General features: G+C 45.7%; 2 protein-coding genes across 4 annotated transcripts in view; one reads left to right on the top strand and one right to left on the bottom strand.

Moving 5' to 3' along the window:
- Positions 1 to 6,398: 6,398 nt before the first annotated feature.
- HPS6 (HPS6, biogenesis of lysosomal organelles complex 2 subunit 3) lies at positions 6,399 to 9,071 on the bottom strand. The gene is given in 2 exon segments (XM_006109813.3): positions 6,399 to 8,565; positions 8,567 to 9,071. Coding segments are annotated over 2 exon segments (2,382 nt in total). The 5' UTR covers positions 8,951 to 9,071; the 3' UTR covers positions 6,399 to 6,567.
- Positions 9,072 to 10,892: 1,821 nt separating this feature from the next.
- The window catches only part of CUNH10orf76 (chromosome unknown C10orf76 homolog), a 143,704-nt gene continuing 130,367 nt past the window's right edge, over positions 10,893 to 24,229 (top strand). Inside the window, exons 1-2 of one of the 3 annotated variants that reach the window (XM_023759817.1) lie at positions 10,893 to 11,362; positions 22,751 to 22,863. In XM_023759817.1, the coding sequence (XP_023615585.1) occupies positions 22,762 to 22,863 (102 nt within the window). In that variant the 5' untranslated portion in view covers positions 10,893 to 11,362; positions 22,751 to 22,761. Of the gene's footprint in view, positions 11,363 to 11,636; positions 11,779 to 22,750; positions 22,864 to 24,229 lie in introns of those variants that run through there. The other 2 variants (XM_006095871.3, XM_006095872.3) reach the window with 2 other exon arrangements.

The raw sequence follows: 24,229 nt of genomic DNA, 5'->3' as shown, positions 1-24,229 counted from the left end.
CCTCACCTGTTTGATTAATCTGCCAGAACAGCTCACAAAACTCAAGAAACCAGTTTACTTACTAGATTGCCAGTTTATTACAAAGGATATTAAAAGATACCGTTAGAAAGAAACGACAGGCCCCAAATGGAGTCACTTGTGCTAAGCCCCACAGTGGCAAACGTAATTGCTGTTTCAGCCCCTCCCAGGAATGTGACTTGAAAAAAAATGTTTTTATTGTTTTCAGAGAGAGAGGGAGAGGAAGAGATAGAATCATCAATGAGGAGAGAGAATAATTGATTGGCTGCCTCCTGCACACCCCACACTGGGGATCAAGCTTGCAACCAGGGCATGTACCCTGACTGGGAATTGAACCAGTAACTTTTGTTAGCCTTGTGTATCATTGGCCATCATTGACCTTTAACTCGAAGAGGGCTAGGACTATGCCCAACCAACTGAGCCACACCGGCCAGGGCACCACCCTCATTCTTGGTGAAGGCCACCCCTCACTCTCCTTTTCCCTCCCCTCCCCACCTCTCATCCCCTTCCTCCTTTCTTGTCCTCAGAGAACATTAATTTATCATCTCCAGAGGCTTCCTCTGTCCTGAAGAAATGGTCAAGTGTATGCAGGTTTAAGGTAGTGGGTGCAGCTGGCTGTGACAAGAGGAACCACTAGGGGGAGCCTGTGCCTAGGAAGAAACTAAGTGGAGACTTCAGCTACTTGAAGGATACTTCTTCCCTTCTCTCCAGGAAGTGGAAGTGTCAGGCATTCCAGCCTGGGGTAGCTCCCTATGGAGGTGGGGGGTTTGGATCTCCTTCTTTCCCACTCTTTGAAGCCCCCTCTCTTTCTCACACCACCCAGGTCAGTGTGAATCAAATTCTGGCGCATCTGAACACTGCCTAAGGACAGTTCCCTGATAGCTATATTCAACATGGAGCTTAGCACATCCGGTGTGGCTCAGCTGGTTGAGTGTCATCCCATGCACCAAGAGGTTGCCTGTTCGATTCCCAGTCAAGGTACATGCCTGGGTTGTGGACTCAATCCCTAGTGGGGGTCATGCAGGAGGCAGCTGATTGATGTTTTTATCTCTCTCTTCCACTCCTTCCTCTCTCTCTAAAATCAATAAAAACATATTTTAAAAACAAACAAACATTGCCCTGGCTGGTTTGGCTCAGTGGATAGAGTGTTGGCCTGTGGACTGAAAGGTCCCAAGTTCGATTCTGGTCAAGGGTACATGCCCAGGTTGTGGGCTCGACCCCCAGTAGGGGGCGTGCAGGAGGCAGCCATTGATGTTTCTATCTCTCTCCCTCTCCCTTCCTCTCTGAAATCAATAAAAATATATTTAAAAAAAACAAAAACAAACAAACATGGAGATCAATCTTCAGTTCTTTGACCTGACCCCCCAACTCTCTCTAGCTCCTTCTACCCATTCCTCCCGTAGAACCACACTGACCCAGGCTTTACCTGTCCTTCTTCCCTCCTGGTCTGGGGATCAGGGGACCCTGGGTAGTACCAGTTATGTCCATTCCTTCCACCTCCACTCCCAGCTCCCAAGATGGCTCTTGGCTCAGCAGCTTTTTCACCCTCACCATTGCCCCAGGTGGGCTGGTTCTTCCTTCAGACTCAGCTGACCTACTTCTATCAATTTCATGTTTGGATCAACCAAACAGTAAGTCTTCCCTAAGGAAGAAGGGAAGAAAGCCAGAGAATCCATAAAAACCCAGAGTCCAATCCCTCTCATTCAAGGTCACAGGGACCAGTTACTTCCTGCATCTGTAATAATAATTTAAACTATTATGACACTGGTACTGTGGGTACAAAAGTACAAATAACCATGGTCTTTGCCCTCAGGGAATTTGTTTACTAGGGAGACAAATAAGTAGGCAACAGAACATAATTTGATAAATGCTGTTTTAGAGATATGCACCAAAAACTGTGGGAGAACAGGAGAAGGTGCAACTAAATTTATTGGAGGTGAGCAGGGAAGTCTTAGGAGAGGAGATGATATTTGAATGTATCTTAAAGAGTTTAGGCCAGGCAGAGAAGAAGGGGGAAATCATGCCAAACATAAGGCACAGGGATAAGAAACCTAGTGAGTTCAGGGAACAACAAAGTAGTTCAAAGTGTACTATATTCTTCAGAAGGTGGGAGAAGGAAGAGTGACTGGAAAGAAGACTGGAAAGAAAGGCAGATCCAGTAATGAAGGAAGAGATGTGTTTGTTGAGAATTTGGCCTTTACTCCGAATATTGAAATAGGTGCTGAACTTGATCAGATTTGCTTGTTACAATATTCTGGGTAAGCAAGGCTAGATTTGAGAAGACAGGGATACCAACCAGGAACCCATGGTAACAGTCTCAATGATAGGTGGTTGGGGCCAGGCATAGTGCTGGGTCAGGGCATGGGAGGAAAGCAGGAGTGGTTTGGACACTGGCCCACCTTGGCCACGAGGTCCAATTTCCTACAGGCCACATGGAGAGGAAGGGGTAAGGCTCTGATCTCTGGCTTTTTCAGGCTGGTTGCTATAGTCCTATGGTCCAGTCATTGGGCAGCATGGAAACTGGTCTGTGTTCACATAGCAGATTCCTTGGTAAAGTTTGGAGTCTTCTGACCTAGGCAGACGACACTGGGCCATTTCTTTCTTTCTTTCTTTCTTTTTTTTTTTAAATATATTTTTATTGATTTCAGAGAGGAAGGAAAAGGAAGAGATAGAAACATCAACGATGAGAGAGAATCGTTGATTGGCTGCTTCCTGCATGCCCCACACTGGGGATTGAGCCTGAAACCCAGGCATGTGCCCTGACCTGGAATCAAACCATGATCTCTTGGTTCATAGGTTGATGCTCAACCACTGAGCCACACCGGCCAGATTCACATTGGGCCATTTCTATGATGGCCCTTTTACACACTCCACCAGAATACAGTCACAGGATGACATATGCATGCCTGAGCGGTTTTTCAAAGTCCTAAGACATGGTTTGGGGTCAGTCCCACCCCCCCACATTAGAGGTGAAACATGAGCAAAGACAAGAGCAATCAAGGGCCCAGCCTATTAGAGCAGGTGAAAGTTCCCGACTAAGCCCACCTGCTCCCCTGAGAGCTGCAAGACTGGGTCATGCCTCACTGGAGGCCCTACTAATGGGTGGCCCTGAGGAACCTTCTTGAGTCATACAACTCCAAGGAATAACTGGTCCCCTTCTTTTTCCTGTGCCCCCAGGGGCCTACTGAGTACAATTCCTTCTCCTCTGAGCACAAAAGGAGTTTCAACCCAAATTTCAAGCAAAGAAACAACCACAGTTCAGCAGGATCATGACCAGGAAGATTTCTTTTGTCCATCCCCAGCTTCCCACTGAGGAGCCATATTGGGCCCAGCCTCAAAACCAAGAAGAGGAAGAGGAGCCTTCCTGGCCGAGGAGGCTGAGGGATGACCTTTCCCTAGTTCTGGGCCTCTGGGAGTGGTAGTAGCATGACTCCTGGTGTTTGGTAGATAACCGGGCTTGAGGCCAGGACAAGGGCCACCCAAGTCCTGGATGAGGCCAAAGTATCATCCTTAACACTTCAATGAAACTGGGGAGCCATCCCAGGACTTGGCCATGTAGATGAGCCAACTCAGTACCTCCATGAGGCTGAAGAGTAGCAACAGACCTTGACAAGCCTGAGAAGCTGCCCCACTTTGCCAAGAGACTGAAGAACTGTCTCTAGAACAGGGGTGGGCAAACTTTTTGACTCGAGGGCCACAGTGGGTTCTTAAACTGGACCGGAGGGCCGGAACAAAAGCATAGATGGAGTGTTTGTGTGAACTAATATAAATTCAAAGTAAACATCATTACATAAAAGGGTATGGTCTTTTTTTTTTTTAGTTTTATTCATTTCAAACGGGCCGGATCCGGCCCACGGGCCGTAGTTTGCCCACGGCTGCTCTAGAACCATAGGAAACCAAAGGACCACCTTAAGCACAGGATAAGGCTGAGCAGAATCCAAGCTGTAGGTACCAGCTGAGGATAAAGCTGAGTGGCAGTTTTTACCTTGTCCCAAGTCTTGGACAAGGGATAGCTGGGGGCCCAGGATGATGCTAAGTAGCAGTATCGGGGTCCTATCCTAAACCTAGAACCAGGCTGAGGGGTCACTTGGGTAGAAGTGGGCATAGGGCCAAGGCCTCTTCGGAAGTGGTCTTACTGAATAAATCCAGACAAACAGAAATCTGTGTTGGAGATGCTCTTGTTTCTTGGCTTAGGGAGTCAACAGGAATGTGGGGTACTCCAAGCAACCCTACTCAGGTAGCTTTTCTGTCTGTGACAAATCTTGCCTCAATTAGGGGCTGCTCCAGGAATTCTGGGGGAAAAAAGCATGGGCCCAGGACCTATCACAGCTCCTATGTGGGAGCAGAAGAGTCTTGAGGAAAGGGTCCAGCTCTGCAGATCCCCCTCCTCACAACAGGCTAGAAAAGCTAGCATTGAGCCAGGAAAGAGAAGTGCATTCAAGACCAAGCTGGTAGTAGCTATTGGGCTGTACGGTGAAGTGGTTCAAATCTTGAGTTGCGCCCTAGCTGGTTTGGCTCAGTGGATAGAGCATTGGCCGGCAGACTGAAGGGTCCTGGGTTCTATTCCGGTCAAGGGCACATGCCTGGGTTGCGGGCTCGGTCTCCAGTAGAGGGTGTGCAGGAGGCAGCCAATCAATGATTCTCTCTCATCATTGATGTTTCTATTTCTCTCTCCCTGTCCCTTTCTCTCTGAAATCAATAACAAATATGTATTATAAAAAAAAAGAGTTGCTACTTTTTAGTTGACTGATCTCAACTAATCTTTCTAAAGTAATTTTTCTAAACCTTATTTCCTATTTCTTTTTTTCACCTGTAAAATGGGGATAATATTAGTGCTTTCCTGATGGGGTTATCAGAGGCAATCGATGAGAAACATTGATCAGCTGCCTCTTGCACGCCCCCTACTGGGGATGTGCCCGAAACCAAGGTACATGCCCTTGACCAGAATCGAACCTGGGACCCTTCAGTCCGCAGGCCCACGCTCTATCCACTGAGCCAAACCTGTTAAGGCTTATTTCCTATTTCTAAACCTATTTCCTCACCTGTAAAATGGGGATAATATTAGTGCTTTCCTGATGGGGTTATCAGAGGCATTAAATGAGGGATTATTAAAAAACCAGCAGAGTACCTGACACATATTAAATGCTCGTAAGGGTTCATTATTTTCATGATTGGAAATGGCCACTTTAGTCAACAGATTTAGGTTCAACCCTCTATAACCCACAACCCTCTGATATGTTTAGCTGTTCAAAAACACATAAACCGCCCTGGCCAATGTGGCTCAGTTAGTTGAGTACTGTCCCATGCCCAGGTTGCAGGCTTGATCCCAGTAGGGGGTGTGTAGGAGGCAGCCAATAGATGTTTCTATCTCTCTCTCCCTTCTCTCTCTCTAAAGTATATTTTAAAAAACATGCATGTACAAACTGTGTATATAATTCTGGAGTATTTTCCAACATCAACAATCATTTCTCTTGTAGAACACACACACAATTGGGTGTCCTACAAGTCAATTCAATTATGACACTAACTACCTGGTGTTAGTTCAGATCTCACAGGTTAAGGGCTCAGTCCCACGAGACTGCCCACTTTTCAAATGCCAGTCACATGCATGTGCCCTGACTGGGATTTGACCCAGCAACCTTTTGGTGCATGGGAGGATGCCCAACTGATAAAGATTTAGGCCAGGGCTAAAATGATATAGATTTTTTAAAAAAATGTTTTTATTGATTTCAGAGAGAGGAAGGGAGAGATAGAAACATCAGTGATGAGAGAATCATTGATCAGCTGCCTCCTGTATGCCCCCAAATGGGGATCAAACCATGACCTCCTAATTTATAAGTCGACACTCAATCACTGAGCCACACTGGCCGGGCATGATATAGATTTTTTTAAATGCCAGTTGCAAGACACTGGTGGAATTCCCATATTATAAATTGGTTTGATAATTTTCTAGAATGACTCACAGAACTCTGGGAAATACAACTCAGGAAAAGCCAGATGAGAGATGCATAGGGCAGGCACAGGATGGATGTGTGTGCCTGTCATTTTCATGACCTCTCTAGGTGTCACCCTCCCAGCACCTTGATGTATTCATGGAGCTAGAAGCTCAAATTTCCCTATTCAGCAGTTTTTCTAGATAGAGCTCAATCTCTAACCCACTGCCTTCCCAGGAGATTGGAAATGGAGCTGAAAGTTCCAACTCTCTCATCACTTGGTCTTTCTGGTAACCAGCCCCATCAGCGGCTGGGGGCCACACCCTCGTTAGCATAAAGGCAGGTGTGATCTAAAGGAGTCTGTTATGAATAACAAAAGATGTTCCTATCACTTGGGGAAGTCCAAGGGTTTTAGGAGAGCTCTGTACCAGAATAAAAACCTGAGGATGAAGACCAAACATATTTATTATACCATAATATTTAACAGACACATATATTTTTACATTGCTCCAGAACTGAGAAGAGTATTGCACAAACTGGCCCTCTCCAACTCCTAGGCATCCTTCCCTAATCACAGAAGCGATTTTCAGCCTGTGTCAGTCACACAGAGGCCCTGTCAGGATGGTGCCCAGGCCCCTGGCCCTGGGTGGTCTGATGCCTGGAGGGTAGTCATAGGTCCCCGAGGTGGGGTAGGAGGTGGAGTGCCTGGGTCCCAGAGGATGTCCTCATATAGGCTTAGAACTGGGCCCGAGGGCTGTCTTTTAGCCCCAGTCTGCTCCAGGAGAGCTCTGAGCAAGCCCACAGTGAGAGGGGGTTCTGCTCCAGGCTCAGGGAATGGGGTAGGGGGCTCCGACCCATCGGGGAGATGTGTCTGCAGTAGCAACAGGAGCTCAGCTGGAGCTAGGTCTGGTGGGCACAGGCGGCACAGGAGGGGGAGGTGAGCATCAAGCTGGCGGTGCCGGGCAAATTCGGCCAATAGCAGTTTGAAGATCTCACTTCGAAGTAGGGGGCTGGAGTGGCCGAGGGCTAAGCCAGACTCTAGGGCCCGCTCCCACTGCCCCTTTTTCACCAGCTGCCCCACAGCTTGGAGCACAGCTTTGGGCCGCCCACTGCCCAAAAGCAACTCTAGCTCTAGTGCCTCAGGCCTGGTCCCCTCCTCACCCAGTACTGCCAGGGCTCGGCGATACAGGGGAAGCCCAGGGCCCCCGGTCCCCCAACCAGGCCCACCCTGCTGCTGTGCCAGCTCCACAAAGGGTGGCAACCATCGTGGCTCCAGTTGGCAGAGGCATTGGCACAGGAGTTCAAAGAGGGGCAGTACCCCATTGGGGGGTTCCTTTCCAACTGCTGTACCCCCTAGTACCTTCTTCCATACATCAGGGGGAGCTTGAGACCTCAACCTGCCATTCCCATCTGGTTGGAGCTGCAGGGCCCTGAGGATGGCACCCCAGGCTGCTGTAGGAAGGGCTTGGAAAATGGTGTTGAGCTGAGCCAGCTGGTCTCCTGTTAACTCAGTCCTTAGCAGACGTGCCACTTCCTGCTCTGCCAGCTCCGTCCAGCCAGCCTCCTCCTCATCCCCAGCCACCAGCTGGGCTTTGAGCTGCTCTAAGCCCCGGTAATCCCGAAGCTCGGCCCTCAATGTGGTCAACAGTGTAGATGGGGACACATGGCCCTGGAGGATGGAGGCCAGGGCCTGAGGTGCCCGGAATACGTTGTTCTGTCTCAGTTCCTCTGGGGTGAGCTGGGCACCCCGCAGGCTCCGCCGTTGGTAGTACTTGCAGGCTTCCTCAAACACCAGGTTTTCAGCTGAGGGCAGCTCAAGAGTCTGTGGGGCTTCCCATACTACTTGAAACAGACCCAAGGCTGAAAGCAAACGAAGACCCCCTCGGGTCTCCATCTCTTCCTCATCTTTTGTGCCAGGAGCTAGGGGTTCAAGCACATGTACTCGGTCTGTACTAAGGACCTTCCTCTCCAGCAGCTGCCCGCTGCCCATGTCCAACAATTCCAATGTGGAGCCCAGCACACAGGCTAGAGTGCCATGAAATGTTCCCAGTGCTGCAGACCCTGCTAGGCCTACAGGTGCCTCCTGCAAGGTGCCCACAGCTCGGGTACCACCATGGGACTGCACCAGGCTCACAGTTCCCCTGAAGTCAAGCAACAGCAGGCCCTGGGGAGTTGGGGCCCAGGTATGTACAGTCCACGGCTGCCTGGGGGACAGCAGCCCAGGAAGGCCTCGGAGCAGGGTCCGGAAGTCCCATGTGTCCCCTCGTCCAGGATTCAGGCTCTTACTGTAGGAGAGGCGAAGACTTGGGGCAGCCACCGTCACCTTCCCCTTACCTGGGCTCCAGATGAGCAGAATGTGGCTCACGCCAGGCAAGGTGGTGGCAGTGGGCACCAGGAAGAGGTCCTTGCGGGAGGCCAGTAGCCTGAAAGGGGGGCAGTGGTGGAGGAGGATGTGTGTGCGGCCCAGGTTGGAGCCGGTCTCCCCGCTGGGCTCCAGGGTCCTGACGCACACGCAGTGGCTGAAAGCGGCGGCGGCCGGCGGTACCCCGCCCTCCGCATCAGCCGGTCGCTCCTCGCACCACACCAGGCGGCCTCGGGGTGCCGCCACGGCCACCAACGCGGGATCCGCCGCCCGGACACAGCTCGGTGCTCTGGAGCAGCCGCCAGCCAGGCCCCACGCCCGCACCCCACACCTCCGCGAGTCCACTCTCCCACACCAAGACCAGCGCGGGTCGCACGGGCCACGGCAGGAAGAAGGCGTCCAGGGGCGAGGGGTGGCCCGCCGGCCAGGCACGCTCCAGCTCCTCGCCGAGTCCACGCACTGCGACTAGCAGCTGCGGGGCCGGCGCCCCCGGGGGCCGCAGCAGCAGCAGGTGGCGGCCATCGGGGCTGCAGCGGACTCGGACGGCTGGGTCCGCAGCCAGAAGCTCCCGGAGCCGCGCCGCGCCGCTGAAGTTGCTCAGGTCCGAGAGCAGGCGCAGGGTCGCCGCACGCTTCATGGTGCCGGCGGCCCAGTGGGGCTGGGCCCGGCGCTTGGTCCGGGGCTCCTAGGGGAGGTCGACGGAGGAGCTGAGACTTCCGTCCCGGGTCGATGAGGTGGGCGGAGGCCCGGCCTCAGTGCCTCCGCCCCGCCCCGCCCCGCCCGCCGGTTAGCGGAGGGCTGGCCCCCGCTCGCCGGGGCAGGGAGGAGCCTCCGGAGCCCCCGGAGCCCCCGGAGCCCCCGGAGCACCCTGGTGGCCGCGCCTCTGACCTCGCCATCCCCAGGGACGCTCTCTGAGCTGGGATGTGGGAAGCCGCGGAGTGGCCAGAATCTGACTCAGGAACTGATTATTCCGGTCCCGCTGAGCCCTGAACTGAAAGCCCTTCCCCAAGGCTTTCCTTCCCTCGCAGCCTCCCTCTCTCACCCCAACTTATTCACTCATTTATTCAGGAAATTTTATTGAGCACTTACGCTGAGTAGACAGTCCTGAGCAAAACAGAAACCCTCGACCTCCTAGCGGTGACAATTTAATGGAAAATAATTATAATAGCTAATACTTCCGTACAACAAGCCCCTTCTACAGATAAGGAAAATAAAGCACAGAGAGATTAAGTAAATTGACCAAGATCACGCAGCTATTAAGCAGCAGAGGTAGAGGTGGGCTTTCAACCACAGGTAATCTGAGTCCAGAGTCGGAATACCAAAGCACTTTATCAACAATGCATCACTGAAACTAACAGCCTGCTAGAAAACGTAATTAAAACATAGGTTAGAGGCACTGATTCTGGGTGTAATTTCTCCAGCAACACCTACAAGTTGATATGCAGGGGCTCTTTTCCACCTCTGACTGCCTTTTCAGGTCATGTGGTCGGTCTTCCTCCTCCCTCCAAGTCTAGTCCCTCTTCATGAGTCCTGCTTCTCCCTCTGTTCCCCCCCAAATTCCCTGAGAACCTGCATCCATTTCTACTTCATCAGCTTCATTCTGTCCTCTTGCTCTCGTCATAGAAACACTCCCACCTGTCCTGTCGTAGAAGTCACTCTTTCATCCTTATTACCTTTAGCCCTATTGTTCCCTCTCCCTTTCCTTTCAGTCAAGTTTCTTGCAAAGATCCTCTAGCGTTTGCTGCCTCCACGTTTTCTTCCATTCCTTTCTCAAACAACTACTTACCTGAAAGTCCCTCCTGTGGTTTCCACAGCATCTTTTTCCTCCCAAATTCCTCTTTTCTATCTTCAGAATTTTGTTTGCTATTGGTTCATCTTCCTCCACCATTCTTTAAATGTAGGTGTTTAAATTCTATCTTGACCCTATTTTTTTTAACCTTCTTCCTAGGTCATTCCCTCTCTTCTCGTGACTTGAACCATTACCACTAAGCCAATGGCTCTGAAATATTTATATCTGCTCAGTTCCATAAAATCATTGAAGTTACTGCCCAGCATATCTTTTTTGTAATCCTCACCCAAGGACAGGCTTAGAGAGAGGAAAAGAAAGAGAGAGAGAGAGAGAGAGAGAGAGAGAAAGAAAGAGAGAATCTGACCGGGGATGGAACCCAGGTATGTGCCCTGACTGGGAATCGAACATGCACAGGATGATTTTCAACCAACTGAGCCACTCCAGCTGGGCCCAGCATATCTTTTGTTTTTTTTTTTTTTAAATATATATTTTTTATTGATTTCAGAGAGGAAGGTAGAGGGAGAGAGAGAAAAACATCAATGATGAGAGAGAATCATTGATCAGGTGCCTGCTGCAGGACCCACTTTTTTTTAAAAAATTATTATTTTTTTTCCACTCTGGGGTTTGAGCCTGCAACCCGGGCATGTGCTTTGACAGGGAATTGAACCATGACTTCCAGGTTCATAGGTCGATGCTCAACCACTGAGCCACACCTGCCGGGCCCAGTATATATTTTTTAATCTTCCATTTTGCGTAAGCAAAAACAGACTCAGGTTACTTGCCAAGTTAACACAGCCTTACACGATGTTCTGCACATAGTCACACAATACATATTTGTTAAATGAATTTGTTTCCAATCTTTCACTTACAAAGTTGCCATAAATAGCTTGGAACATATATCTTTCCAAACTCTGCCAGTGTATAGTCATATTCAGATTCTGCCATATTTAAAAACATTGCTATTGCAACTTGCATCCAGCAGATCCTCATAGATATTTCTTTTGTTAATCTTTTTTCGCGGTGCATTTTGGGAGTTGTTGTCTTTGTGATGCTTGCCGGGAGTCGTGGTCTGAGCTGCCTCAGGGTGTGGACGACTCTACAGACGGCGGGCTTTAGGACCCTGCGGGGCACTGTGGGCCTGGGGAAGGGTCGGGAGGTCGGGAGCGCGGCCGTGAGCCCGGAGCAGCGGCGGCGTCGGTGGCGTCGGGAGCGAGCGCGCCCGGGAGCGGCGCGGGTGGAGGAGGAGGAGTCGGGGGCTCGGTAAGAGGCGCGGGCCCGGGCCGGGCTCCGAACCTGGCCAACCTCTGCGGGTCCTGCTGTAACTAGGCCGTGGCCCTGTGGCGGCTCTGGGGGCGGGGCCTGCGCTCGCCTAGGGGACGACGGGGGTGGCGGGCGGGGGAGCGGGGAGAGGGAGGGAGGACAGATGCTGAGACTGCGTGAGGCGAGGAGGCTGGGCCCGGGGCGGCGGAGCGGAGCCCGAAGCGCTTCGGTTCTCCAGCCGCGGGTCCCTCGGAACATCCGGTCCGGTGCCTGTCAAGTCCCTCCTGCTCCCTGTTGGGCCCTCCCGGCAGCCGACCTTTGACCCCAACACGGGGCTGACCCTGACCCCTCAGGCAGCCTCCCCTCCGCAGATTGTTCCCGCTCCTGGGTGGCCTTCAGCCCAGCCTGGCCTTGGGGTGAGGGCTTGGGCAAGACCCTCGAGAAGGATTGGGGCGGGCCGACCTGACCCTAGTCTTCAGGTGTCCCGGAAGGGCCCCATCCTGTCGCTCTTTTAGTCACTGACCGACGGTCTCGAGCCCACCCTTCGCACAGAATCAATGGAGCCACCGTGCTTTCTCCTGGTTACTTGGTGCGAGGCTGGGAAAGGAACCTGTTCCCAGACAAGTGTGGGGAATAAACTAGTTCCCGGAGGAAGGGAGCTATCAGAGGCCGTGGAGTGCTGCCTCTGCAGAGTGGGGAAGTAGAATTTGGGCCGGGCCGAATAAATGTTTTTTGATCATAAGACCCTCCCCAGTTACTCCTCTACAGAAAAAGTTTTGAGCTGAGCAAGACCTGTTTCTTTGCTATCCTGAGCTCTCAGTGACGTGTAAACCAGGGCAGATGTGGTTTATGTACCTGCCCTTAACTTAGCACAAGTTCGTTGGAATTGTTTGGGTGTGCCTTCAGTTGGATTTGTGTGCACAGTGCGTCCTATGTAAAGTCTTTTTAGATGACCAGTCTAGGGACAGGTGGATCCTTCTTGGTAGGGTTGTAAAGGGGAAATTACCATTCTTTTAGTGAATAGGGGAGCCTTTAAGGCAGCGGTTCTCAACCTGTGGGTCGCGACCCCTTTGGCGGTCGAACGACCCTTTCACAGGGGTCGCCTAAGACCATCCTGCATATCAGATATTTACATGACGATTCATAACAGTAGCAACATGACAGTTATGGAGTAGCAACGAAAATAATTTTATGGTTGGGTCACAACATGAGGAACTGTATTTAAAGGGCCAGAAGGTTGAGAACCACTGCAAGGTGTTTTCTCTGGAAGTTTAGGCATTAATTCATTCACCTGTTCAACATTTGTATAATTTAAAAGAAAAACCTTGAAAACTCAAAAAAAATTGTTATAAAACTTGAAATTTCACATAGAATCAAATTCAAGAATTCATTTGGGGAATATTGCCAAATAAATTGATTCAGGATATATGAAGGTGAACTGTTTATTCAACATGCATTTTATTGAGCATTTGCTATGTAACTGGGACTGGGGTTAGAAATATGAGTATTGCCCTGGCCTGGTAGAGCACATACAAGAATAAGCGAATGAATGCATAAATAAGTGGAACAGCAAATTGATGTTTCTCTCTGTCTCTCTCCCTCTTTCTCTCTAAAATCAATCAAAAAAAAAAAAAAGAAATAGGAGTGTCTTTCCTAAAGGACATTAGAAAGACTTATTCATATGAAAATTGTGCTGTGTGTTACATGTCATTATAAAGGAATTTATACAGTGTGAAGGGACTACTGCCATTCCTGGGAGAGTCAGGGAAACCTTCACAAGGGGGAGATAGGTTAGTTGGGTGATGAAGAATGAGTAGGAGTTTGCACAAGTAAGGAAAGGCATTCCAGTTGGAGAGAATAGTATGTACATAGAAATGGTGCAATGTGAGAAAAAAAATAACATGATGTTTAAATGTCAGAAATTTGTCCCAATCAGGATATGTGGTGGGGAAGTTGTCAGGAGGTGCTTTTTATGTTACGGAATGACAGAAGTGCAGATTAAAGTAATGAGAAATGAGGCAGTGAGACCAATTAGAGTTGGTGCAGTTAAGTGAGAGTCTGAATAAAGTGTGGCAGTGCGCATGAAGAATGGATTTTAGAAGTAATTTGGAGATAGATGCAATAGGATTTAATGACTGGAGAGAGTGGGCTATGGTTTCTAATTTGAGAGATTGGCTGAATGGGAATTCCACTGGCCAGGATATGCACTGGGAAAAGTAGAACATATTTTTAAAGAGTTGGGGTGGCTATGGAAAGAGGTACAGAGGAGATAGTCTGGTGTGCTGAGGTCAAGTTCCTTGTGGTTGGGATGTGTACCAGTATATGGAGATATTAGTAGGCAGCTGGAAGTGAGTTTAATACATTGGCAATGGTAAGTGAGGGCATATCTGAAAAAAAATCCTGGGGAAAATCTTTATTTTGTTTGTTTATAAAGAAGTATCAGAATATGTACTTCTTCCATTGAATAGTGAGCTTCTCAAGGCAGGGACCATAACAGTAATTTTAGGTCCCCTTTTTGTCTTATACTATGCCTGTGTTATTATCAGGTTAGTTATTAAGTTAGCAGGAAATCAGTTTACTTTGTAAGGTTGCAGTTACCTTTTTGGGCTTTCTTAAAGAAGATTCTGGGAGTCTGTCTTATAATTTTCATTTTATACTTAGATGGTATTCATGAGGCTTGTATGGTTCAGTAGGAAAGGAAATGAAGAACATATGAGTGACGTTGTGCTGCTTGAGGAAGTTCAGGGTTTGAGCAGGAGATAGACAGTGTTAATTTACAAGAGGCTCCTGCTCATTGAAAAGAGAATCGTACAATGAATTTTCATTCTGGGAGATGTCAGAGGAATGTGATTTTCAATCAGTGTTTTCTGAAATCTTGTCAATTTGGAGTTGGTTCCTTTTTCTGAAGGTGCAAGTGCATCTTTCTTGTGTAAAATAATTTGAAAGGGAACCTGAGATCGTCATGTTTACTTAAACCTCTTCATCTGTATTATCAGTTTGTGAAGATAGGCAGATTTGGTCAATTCTGATGAGATTGGATTGAATTCTGTGAAGCTCCTTCACCTTTAGTAGGTACAGAAAGCTGTTGTTACGTAGAGTGGAGATTGCGAAATTCTTGATTTTGCCTCTTGCTGCTTAGTCTTGGGAAAATCCCTGAATTACTTCCACTTTCAAGTATAGGCACAACACTCACTCTGAGGTGAGCATTGCCCAGAGCACACACAGGATATGGATGCTGCCCATAGTGGCTCGTGTGCTTACTGAATCAGGCTGATTCTGTCCTAGTATCTAGAAAGTAGGGAAGATGCTTGTCAGACAAGGTCCCGAGTTGACTGGCTTTTCTTGGATAAAGTGAGAATGCTGATATTATGGATATCAGTATGGAGTCTCCATAGAACTTTAAGTGAATCTGGATTTTGAATATTCTAGTCAACACCCGAGTTTTTGCATTAACAGGTATTCTGATAGGGAGAAGGGCGACCAGAGAGAAATATTTAGTGGCTTTACCTACTTACTAGCTGTGTTACTTTGGGCAAAGTCGAATCTTCATTGTAAAAGTATGATAATACTACCTATTTCATCTGGTTATTGTAAGGATTAAATATAGTATATTTAAAGCACTTAGAACATTGCCAAGTGTGTGGTGAGTACTCAGTTGTGTTATTTATTATGTAATACCCTGAGTGGGAGGCGGTGCTTTGAAAGATTTGGAGGAGTAAGTGATGAATTCTATCCCCAGGAATTAAAAAAAGAAATGTAAAGTAAGGGGATGGTGGCCTGCCCTGGAGCTCTCCATGAAAGGAGGGAATCAGCGAGGTGGCTTCAAGAATGTAGGCCTTACACCATTTGGTAGCTATAAAAGACTTAGAGTGACTAGCACTAAAAATTCATTAAAATGGAAAGGAGTTGTATGCTTATCTTAGAGCCAATCAGTGGGTGGAATTGGAGGAACATGGTTTTTTTTTAAAAAAAAATATATTTTATTGATTTTTTACAGAGAGGAAGGGAGAGGGTTAGAGAGTTAGAAACATCGATCAGCTGCCTCCTGCTCACCCCCTACTGGGGATGTGCCGGCAACCAAGGTATATGCCCTTGACCAGAATCGAACCTGGGACCCTTCAGTCCGCAGGCCGATGCTCTATCCACTGAGCCAAACCAGCCAGAGCTGGAGGAACATGTTTTTCTTACATCGATATTTCTCTCTGTCTCTCCCTCTCTCTTCCACTCTCTCTGAAAACCACTGGAAAAATATCCTCTGGTGAGGATTAAAAAAAAAAAGAAGCTATGGCAAGGAACCATGAGGAATAATAGCAACACAGTACAGTGCCCATGCCTATGTCTGGAAAGTGAAGTAAATACAGATTCAGACAAGGTTAAATTTAGAAGGCCAGTCTGGACCATGTGGGCCAGCAAGTGAGCTAAATTCTTGGGGCTTCCAGAAATGAAGAAGCGACTGGCCTGAGTGGCTCAGTTGATTGAGTGTCATCCCATACACCGAAAGGTTGCTGGTTTGACTTCTGATCAGGACACATACCTGGGTTTTGGGTTTGATCCCCAATCAGAGCGTGTAGAAGGCAACTGACTGATCAATGTTTCTCACATTCGTGTTTCTCTCTCTCCTCTCCCCTTCCCTCCCTCCTTCCCTTTCTCTAAGCATGTCCTAGGCCCTAGGGCAGGGGTGGGCAAACTTTTTGACTGGAGGGCCACAATGGGTTCTTAAACTGGACCGGAGGGCCGGAACAAAAGCATGGATGGAGTGTTTGTGTGAACTAATATAAATTCAAAGTAAACATCATTACATAAAAGGGTACGGTCTTTTTTTTTGTTTGTTTTATTCATTTCAATTCGGCCCTCGGGCCGTAGTTTGCCCACGGCTGCCCTAGGGTGAGGATTAAAAAAAGAAGACAAAGAAATGAAGAGGCATATTAGGAACTAGTTTGAAAAATGAAGGTTGAGATTTGGAGGAATACCCTGCATTCTCTTAAAGGCTTACACTGCTAGTATTACCTCCAGGGAGTGTGGTGTATCTTGCAGAAAATTTAGGGAACAGATAACTTGTGCCTAAAGATTCAAAACAAAACAAAACAAAACACCCTTTCATCTAGAGCAGTGGTTCTCAACCTTGGCTTCACATTAGAAGCACCTGGGAATCTTTTTAAAATCCTGATTTCTGGGCCTCATCCTCCGGAAATTCTGTTTCTTTGTTACTAATGTTGTGGTCCCACCCCCTAACAAAGAATCAGAATTTCCGGAGAATGAGGCCCAGAAGTCAGGATTTTAAAAAGATTCCCAGGTGATTCTAATGTGCAGCCAAGGTTGAGAACCACTGATCTAGAGGAACTAGGGAACTTTTAGGAGAGTCAGGGCTGGAGACTATTTCTGGCTTTATAAACATATTGCCTCCTCTTGTGTTTTGGGTGAGTGGCTCATGGTTAGACAATGGTAGTATTTTTTAAAAATATGTTTGTATTGATTTTAGAGAGAGGGAGAGAGAGAAAAACATCAATGATGAGAATCATTGATCTGCTGCCTCCCACACACCCCCTACTGTGGATCCTTTGCAATCTGGGCATGTGCCCTGACCAGGAAGTGAACCGTGACCTCCTGGTTCATAGGTCCATGCTCAACCACTGAACCATGCTGGCTAGACTCTTTTTCTTTTTTTAAGTTTTATTTAAACTGATTTTTAGAGAGGAAGGGAGAGGGAGAGAGAGAGAAACATCAATGTGAGAGTGAGACATCGATTGGCTGCCCCCTGCATGTTCCCATACTGGCCTATAACCCAGGCATGTGCCCTGACTGGGAATGGTACCAGCAACCTTTTGGTGTACAGGACAGTACCCAACCAACTGAGACACACAGGCCAGGATCATACTTTAGTTTTCTTATTGTAAAGTTCCTTGATCATAAGTTTGTTGTGAGGATACAGTGAATTAATGTATATAACGTGTTTAGAACAACGCTTGATACATGGTAAGTGCTAAATAAGTGTTAACTCTTTGGTTATTTTATTTTTTATTTTAGAGGAAGAGGGAGAGGGAGAGAGAGAGAGAGAGAGAGAGAGAAAGAGAAAAACATCGATGTGAGAAAGAAACATCTATGGGTTGCCTCCCACTCTTGCCCCGACTGGGGACCGAACTGCAACCTAGGTATGTGCCCTGACTGGGAATCATACCTGTGACTTTTTTTAAAAAAATATATTTTATTGGTTTTTTACAGAGAGGAAGGGAGAGGGATAGAGAGTTAGAAACATGGATGAGAGAGAAACATTGATCAGCTGCCTCCTGCACACCTCCTACTGGGGGTGTGCCCGCACCAAGGTACGTGCTCTTGACTGGAATCAAACCTGGGACCCTTCAGTCCACAGGCCAACACTCTATCCACTGAGCCAAACCCGTCAGGGCATACCTGTGACCTTTTGGTGTACAGGGCGATGCTCCAACCTGAGCCACCTGGCCAGGGCCCAAGACTTTTGATAGATTAACTGTGGCAGCTCTCTTGAAATCAGAGTGAATTTCTATAAATTTTTTTAAAAAAAATTTGTTTTAAAAATATGTTTTATTGATTTCAGAGAGAGGAAGGGAGAGGGAAAGAGGGATAGAAATATTAGTGATGAGAGAATCTTTAATCAGCTGCCTCTTCCATGACTCCTGCTGGGGATCAAGCCTGCAAACCGGGCACGCATCCTGACTGGGAATCGAATCATGACCTCCTGGTTCATGGGTCAACTCAACCACTGAACCATGCCAGCCAGGCTTAAAATTATTTTTGATACTAGAGTTGGCAAATATTGTAGTAATGATAATAAAATAAATGAATAACTGGCTAAGTGTAACTAACATTCCTTGCATATTAGACATTGGAATAGTTGGCTTTAGGTTTTAAAATCTTGATATTTGGCTTTTTCATCCTGTAGGGATGTGAAGTGATATGCATTTAAGAAATATGTGGCTAGCCCTAGCCGTTTTGGCTCCGTGGATAGAGTGTCGGCCTGTGGACTGAAGGTCCCGGGTTCCATTCCGGTCAAGGGCACATGCCCAGGTTGCAGGCTCAATCCCCAGTAGGGGGCGTGCAAGAGGCAGCCAATCGGTAGTTCTCTCTCATCATTGATGTTTCTATCTTTCTCTCCCTCTCCCTTCCTCTCTGAAATAAATAAAAATATATATAAAAAATGTGGTTCAGTGGATAGAGTATTGGCCCGAGGACTGAAGGGACCCTGGTTTGATTCTGGCCAAGGGCATATACCTCTGTTGCAGGCAACCAATCAATCACACATTGATGTTTCTCTCTCTGTCTCTCCCCCACCCTTCCACTCTCTTTAAAAAAAAAGAGTCAATGGAAAAATATTCCCAGATGAGGATTAACAACAACAGTAACAACAAAAAAGAAGTATGTGGCTGGATTGCTTAAATATATAGTTCTTAAGAAGTTGTATGGTCTGGCCAGCATGGTTCAGTGGTTGAGCATCAACCTATGAACCAGGAGGTCACAGTTCAATTCCCAGTCAGGGCACATGCCTGGGTTGTGGGCTCAATCCCCAGTGTGGGACGTGCAGGAGGCAGCTGATCAATAATTCTCTCTCATCATTGATGTTTCTATCTCTCCCTCTTCCTTCCTCTCTGAAATCAATTAAAAAAACAAATATATATATATATGAAATTATATGACTTAGATCTTTAAGAGAAAAGTTGTACTACAGGTCATAGGATCAGCAGTCCCTGAGGTTTAGGAATAAAAGACTTCATTTATTTACTCTTGAGTTGGGGGGACTTGAAGTCATTCCTGTTTGGTGGTAAATGAAATTACTATTGAAAAGTTGCCTGATTCTCTTTTATATTTTGCCTAGTATGTCTTATTTCTGAGAAACTGTACTAAGCCTAAGATGACATTTCTGTGGGATTACTATGGCTTTGCTGTATTTGCTTCTTCACCACAAGGATTTAAAAGCCAGGATCAACAAAGGCCATAGTCATAGGATGCTTCTTTCCCTTCCTTGTGGTCCCATAGCATTAAACAAATTTTTTTGGTGCTTTTACTCTATTTATTTCTCTATTTATTGCCTTGTGCTATGCTTTATTACGCGTCTGTCTCTGCCAATAGTGAGCTCCCAGAGCATCAGGTATGAAGTTTGCTTTTTGTAACCCCTGTAATGCCTAAAATAGTGCTTTATAATATGTAGGCATTCCTTATGTGTTTATGGTATTTAAGTGATGTTGAGAGAGAATCATTAGATGATATGTCTAGTCCAATCGCTTTGCTTTCCTGGTAAGGAAACTGAGGAGTAAAGACTTACTTACTGTCATCTAGTTCAGTGATGGCGAACCTTTTGAGCTCGGCGTGTCAGCATTTTGAAAAACCCTAACTTAACTCTGGTGCCGTGTCACATATAGAAATTTTTTGATATTTGCAACCATAGTAAAACAAACTTATATTTTTGATATTTATTTTATATATTTAAATGTCATTTAACAAAGAAAAATCAACCAAAAAAATGAGTTCATGTGTCACCTCTGGCACGCGTGTCATAGGTTCGCCATCACTGAGATTCTAGTTGGTGTTCTAGGTTCGGTTCTGTTGGTTCGTTGTTCCATTCTGCCTTCATGCTCCTCAGCTGGCGCTGATTCTCTCTACAACAGGAGAGGGTTGTGAAAGAGGAAAAAATGCACTGAGAGGATGTAAATAGATAACACTCACATTACTGATGTGCTGCAATTTACTGCTCTACCAGTCAAATATTTTACTTTCAAATTTAGTAGCACATGCTTAATTTCTGAGATACCCCCTAAACTACATTTCTCCCAGTCTACCACCCTAGACATACCCTTTGCTGTGTTTCATGGATAGAAGTGCTGGAGGAGGAGGTTTATGTTATCAGTTTCTAGTCACATTTTCGACAGCTTGGGTGGTAAATTCCAGTTGCTTGTGATGATGACAGAGAGTAATGAGTTGAAGCCCTTGGTTGAATTTCCCCCCTGCTCCAAATTGAAGGAGAGTGATGAAAAGAATTTAATTTCTTAGGAAATTTGGTACTTTGGATTGGAATTGTTTTTCCCTCTTCCACTATTCCCGTTTGCTTATTAGAAAGTATTGATTCTGAAATAGAGAAAGTGAGTTTATTAGATTTGGGGTAGACATTGATTAGCTGGAACCCAATTATAAATCCTCAGAGGGGGATGTTTGTAAACATGTGCTTTTCACATCCAGGAACTCGTGGTTCCCACTATTCCTGCTAATCAACTGGTTGAAGCTGAGTACATGAAAGATCTATACCCACTAAGTTTAGAATTGCATTGCTTTTGATTTATTTTAATAGGATCCTCTTGATTTCCAATTTGTTTTATCCCCTATAAGGACATCTTCCTCTTGACAACCTATTTAAGAGACACAGGAATGTTTTGAAAACAGAGGCTGTATTTCATGTTTTAAGGCAAAGCCATGATCAATATAGCATAAATTGCCCACAAGAATCTTTTCTTTGTTATTTTCCCCTTCAGTTTTCTCTGCACCATAATGGAATTTGAGGGCTTAGTGAGGCCTCAATAAAGATGGGTCTTACTAACATTTTAGGTCAGATCTAGTACTTTTCAGCCACCTCTCCCCCACCTTCCCCATTTCAGACTCAGTCAGTGATGAGCATACCATGAGCCATGGGGCTATAGAAAAAGTATAGATGTATTCCCTTTGCTAAAGATGCCTAATATCTAGTTGGGGAAATTTTCTGTGCTTTATGCTTTTTGTGTTCAAAGGTGAATCTCCTTTTTAGCTGTATTAGAGAAAAACAATGTCTGAGATAAAATCTTTTATGCTATTTGATGCATCTGTTTCTTAAACTTTTTATTTTGATTTGAAAGATACTGGATATTTCTCAAAAGTCATTGAACAAAATTAATTTTGTTCTGCTTTGGGTTAGTCTGGAAGTAAAAATCAGGCTCCTCACTACCCCCCCATACTTGCCATTGGTTGAGATTAAGTTTCACAGCTAGAGCCTAGTGTTTAAGAGAGAGACAGGAATTTGGGCCCATCAGGTAGGAAGAATCTGGGAAGTGAGGGAATATGTGTAAATTCACAGTGAAGACCTGTTGGATTTTAAGTTCTCACTTAAAAAATTGAGAATTCCTAGCCCTAGCTGGGTGGTTCAGTTAGAGTGTCGTTCGGTAACCAGAAGGTTGCGGGTTCGATTCCGTGTGAGAGCATATACCTAGGTTACAGGATTGATCCCTGGTCAGGGCACGTAAGGGAGGCAGCCAATTGATGTTTCTCTCTCACATCGATGTGTCCCTTTCTCCCTTTCTCTCTCCTTCTCCCTCCTCTCCTCCTTCCTCTCTCTAAAATCAATAAACATATCCTCGGGTGAGAATAAAAAAATAAAATAGCCAAAACCGGTTTGGCTCAGTGGATAGAGCATCGGCCTGCGGACTGAAAGGTCCCAGGTTCGATTCCGGTCAAGGGCATGTACCTGGGTTGCGGGCACATCCCCAGTAGGAGATGTGCAGGAGGCAGCTGGTCGATGTTTCTCTCTCATCAATGTTTCTAACTCTCTATCTCTCTCCCTTCCTCTCTGTAAAAAATCAATAAAAAATATATTAAAAAAATAAAATAAAATAAAATAAAATAAAATAAAATAAAAAAATGAGAATTCCTTGAAGCAAGATGGGGAAATTTGGGCATGAGTCATGGAATTGCTTTTATATAAAATTGAAAAATACATTGAGGTTTGATCTGCAATAGTGTATATATGCACATACATACATGTATAATTACATTTAAAAGGAGTATTTTGTTATATTCAGTTATTTTGAAATTAAGTTTAATTTTTGGCCTTTAACTGATATTTTCTACCTCGGGTCTCTTTCCAGAGGAATTTCTGAAGACAGTCAAGTGCATTGTGATTTATGAGGTAGTGAAGGCCAAGTGCTTTGCAGTGACGAGAACCTACTTACTCTGGGGAAAATCAATGGAGCACATCAGTCTGCAGCACACTTCCTGTCTTAATGGTCCTAAGCTCGATCAATACTTGAAATTTAACTTCACCATCAGTCTGGGGCAGTGTGTACTTTGCAGCCTTCCTTCCATCAACCTCAAATATATGGCCAGATCTATTACAGATGGAGCTAGTTACACTTTCCTGCTTGGTTTTGGTCTGCTTTAAGCCTTGTCTACTGACATGTCTTAAGGATGTAAAATGTGTTGTGCTGTAGGCCAAGTAATGATTTAAATCTTGAAATTACCTGGTCAGGAGAGGGGGTGTTGGACAGATGTGCAAGACCTATAGCATGGTTGTTTATCATTTCTTCTTCCTAAAATAATTTCCCATTAAGAGGTGTTTCAATAGAGTCTCCAGAATCTTGGAGAGCAATTCTAGCACTGACTCTGGTTTTCTTTTCACAGATTCTCTAACCATGGCACAGGTAGAGAAAAGAGGGGGTTTGCTCCGGAAATCTTCAGCCTCCAAAAAACCACTGAAGGAAAAAGTGGTGCTGATGTATGATGAGATCTTCATGGTAAGGCCTGAAGCCCTGATATTCTGCATGGCTTGATTCCTTAGTTTCTTGTTCTAAAATGAATGACTACCTCCCCTCTGCCTGCTACCTTCCAGTTCTTCAGAGGGTGAAAGAGAGAGCAAGGGTGAAAGTGAGCTCTCTCATAGTAGAAATTATGATCATGTATTAATTAATATAGATTGTTGTCATAAGCTGGGTAAAACAATTGAAAGGAGGAAGGCAGGCTGGGGAAGCTTCTTTTCTGAATATCTTTTAGATTTGTCTTCCTTATGAGCTGACTTAAGGACCTTTCTATCCTAAATGTCTCTTGAAGTTCCTTTTGACCCTAGAGTTCTATGTTTCAGATGTTTAAAAAAAGATGCTCTATTATATTCCATCTAAAGTTGTTAGGTGACAGAACAGTCGTTTAGTTAGACTATCTTATTCTCTATATGCGTTAACTGAAGAATATTAGCAGTTGGATTTCTTTGGGTCTTCATAACTGCTGAGTGATCATGGTCCATGCTTGTGTTGTAAAATATACCCTGTCAGGGAAGGTTAGAATAATTAGATGCTTTGTAGGGGTACTTGCCTTCTGAAGTCCTGGTCATAAGTAGTAGTGCATATAAAATAGAATAATACCTATAAAAAGTGTTATTGTACATCGAGTTTCTCCTATGCTCCTGGCATTACTCTAAATGTATCACTAAATACATTAGCTTTAATTCTGACAAGAATGGTACAAGAGGGCTATGTTTTTTATATGTGCCATGTAAAAGATTATGCTATAGATGAGAAAATTGGGGATCATAGCTAGAAGGTGATTTGAACTCTAGTGTCTGACTCCAGAGCCCTTACTTGTTCAACTTTGCCACATGGCCCAGGATTAATAATCCAGTCAAGTAAAACATTTAACTTTTGGCAAAGCCTTGGAGACAGAGTTTGACATGCAGAAAATTAACACAAAATTTCCCAGGTCAGTACAGGTGGTTATACAATGAAAATGAGCAGGTACTAGGATCTTGTTAGGGCTTTTTCTATATTAAGTAAGCTTGGTATACATTTGACTCCTGCTTGCGTGAGTTTTGAGGATGAGAAGTGCCAGCTCCATTAGTTCCCTGAGTATCATATATAGACAACAAAATGACATTACAAAAGTGTGAGGGTCAAAGTGGGATCTCTCCTTGGGAGCAGGACTTGAGAGAAAGAGACTAAATGAGAACCTGATAAGAAGGCCAGAAATCATCCTCAATTAAAAATCCAGAAGAGATTCCTAGTATAATACTTTCTTATTAGAGCAGGAGTTCTTAAATAATGAAGACATTAGTTCTTTTTAAAATTTATTTATTTATTTTTGTGTGTGAATAGACGTTAATTAAGAAGAGGA

The sequence above is a fragment of the Myotis lucifugus genome, unplaced genomic scaffold (assembly GCF_000147115.1).
Source record: "Myotis lucifugus unplaced genomic scaffold, Myoluc2.0 scaffold_162, whole genome shotgun sequence".
In the NCBI taxonomy this organism is placed as follows: domain Eukaryota; kingdom Metazoa; phylum Chordata; class Mammalia; order Chiroptera; family Vespertilionidae; genus Myotis; species Myotis lucifugus.
This window is presented reverse-complemented; position numbering and strand designations above follow the sequence as displayed.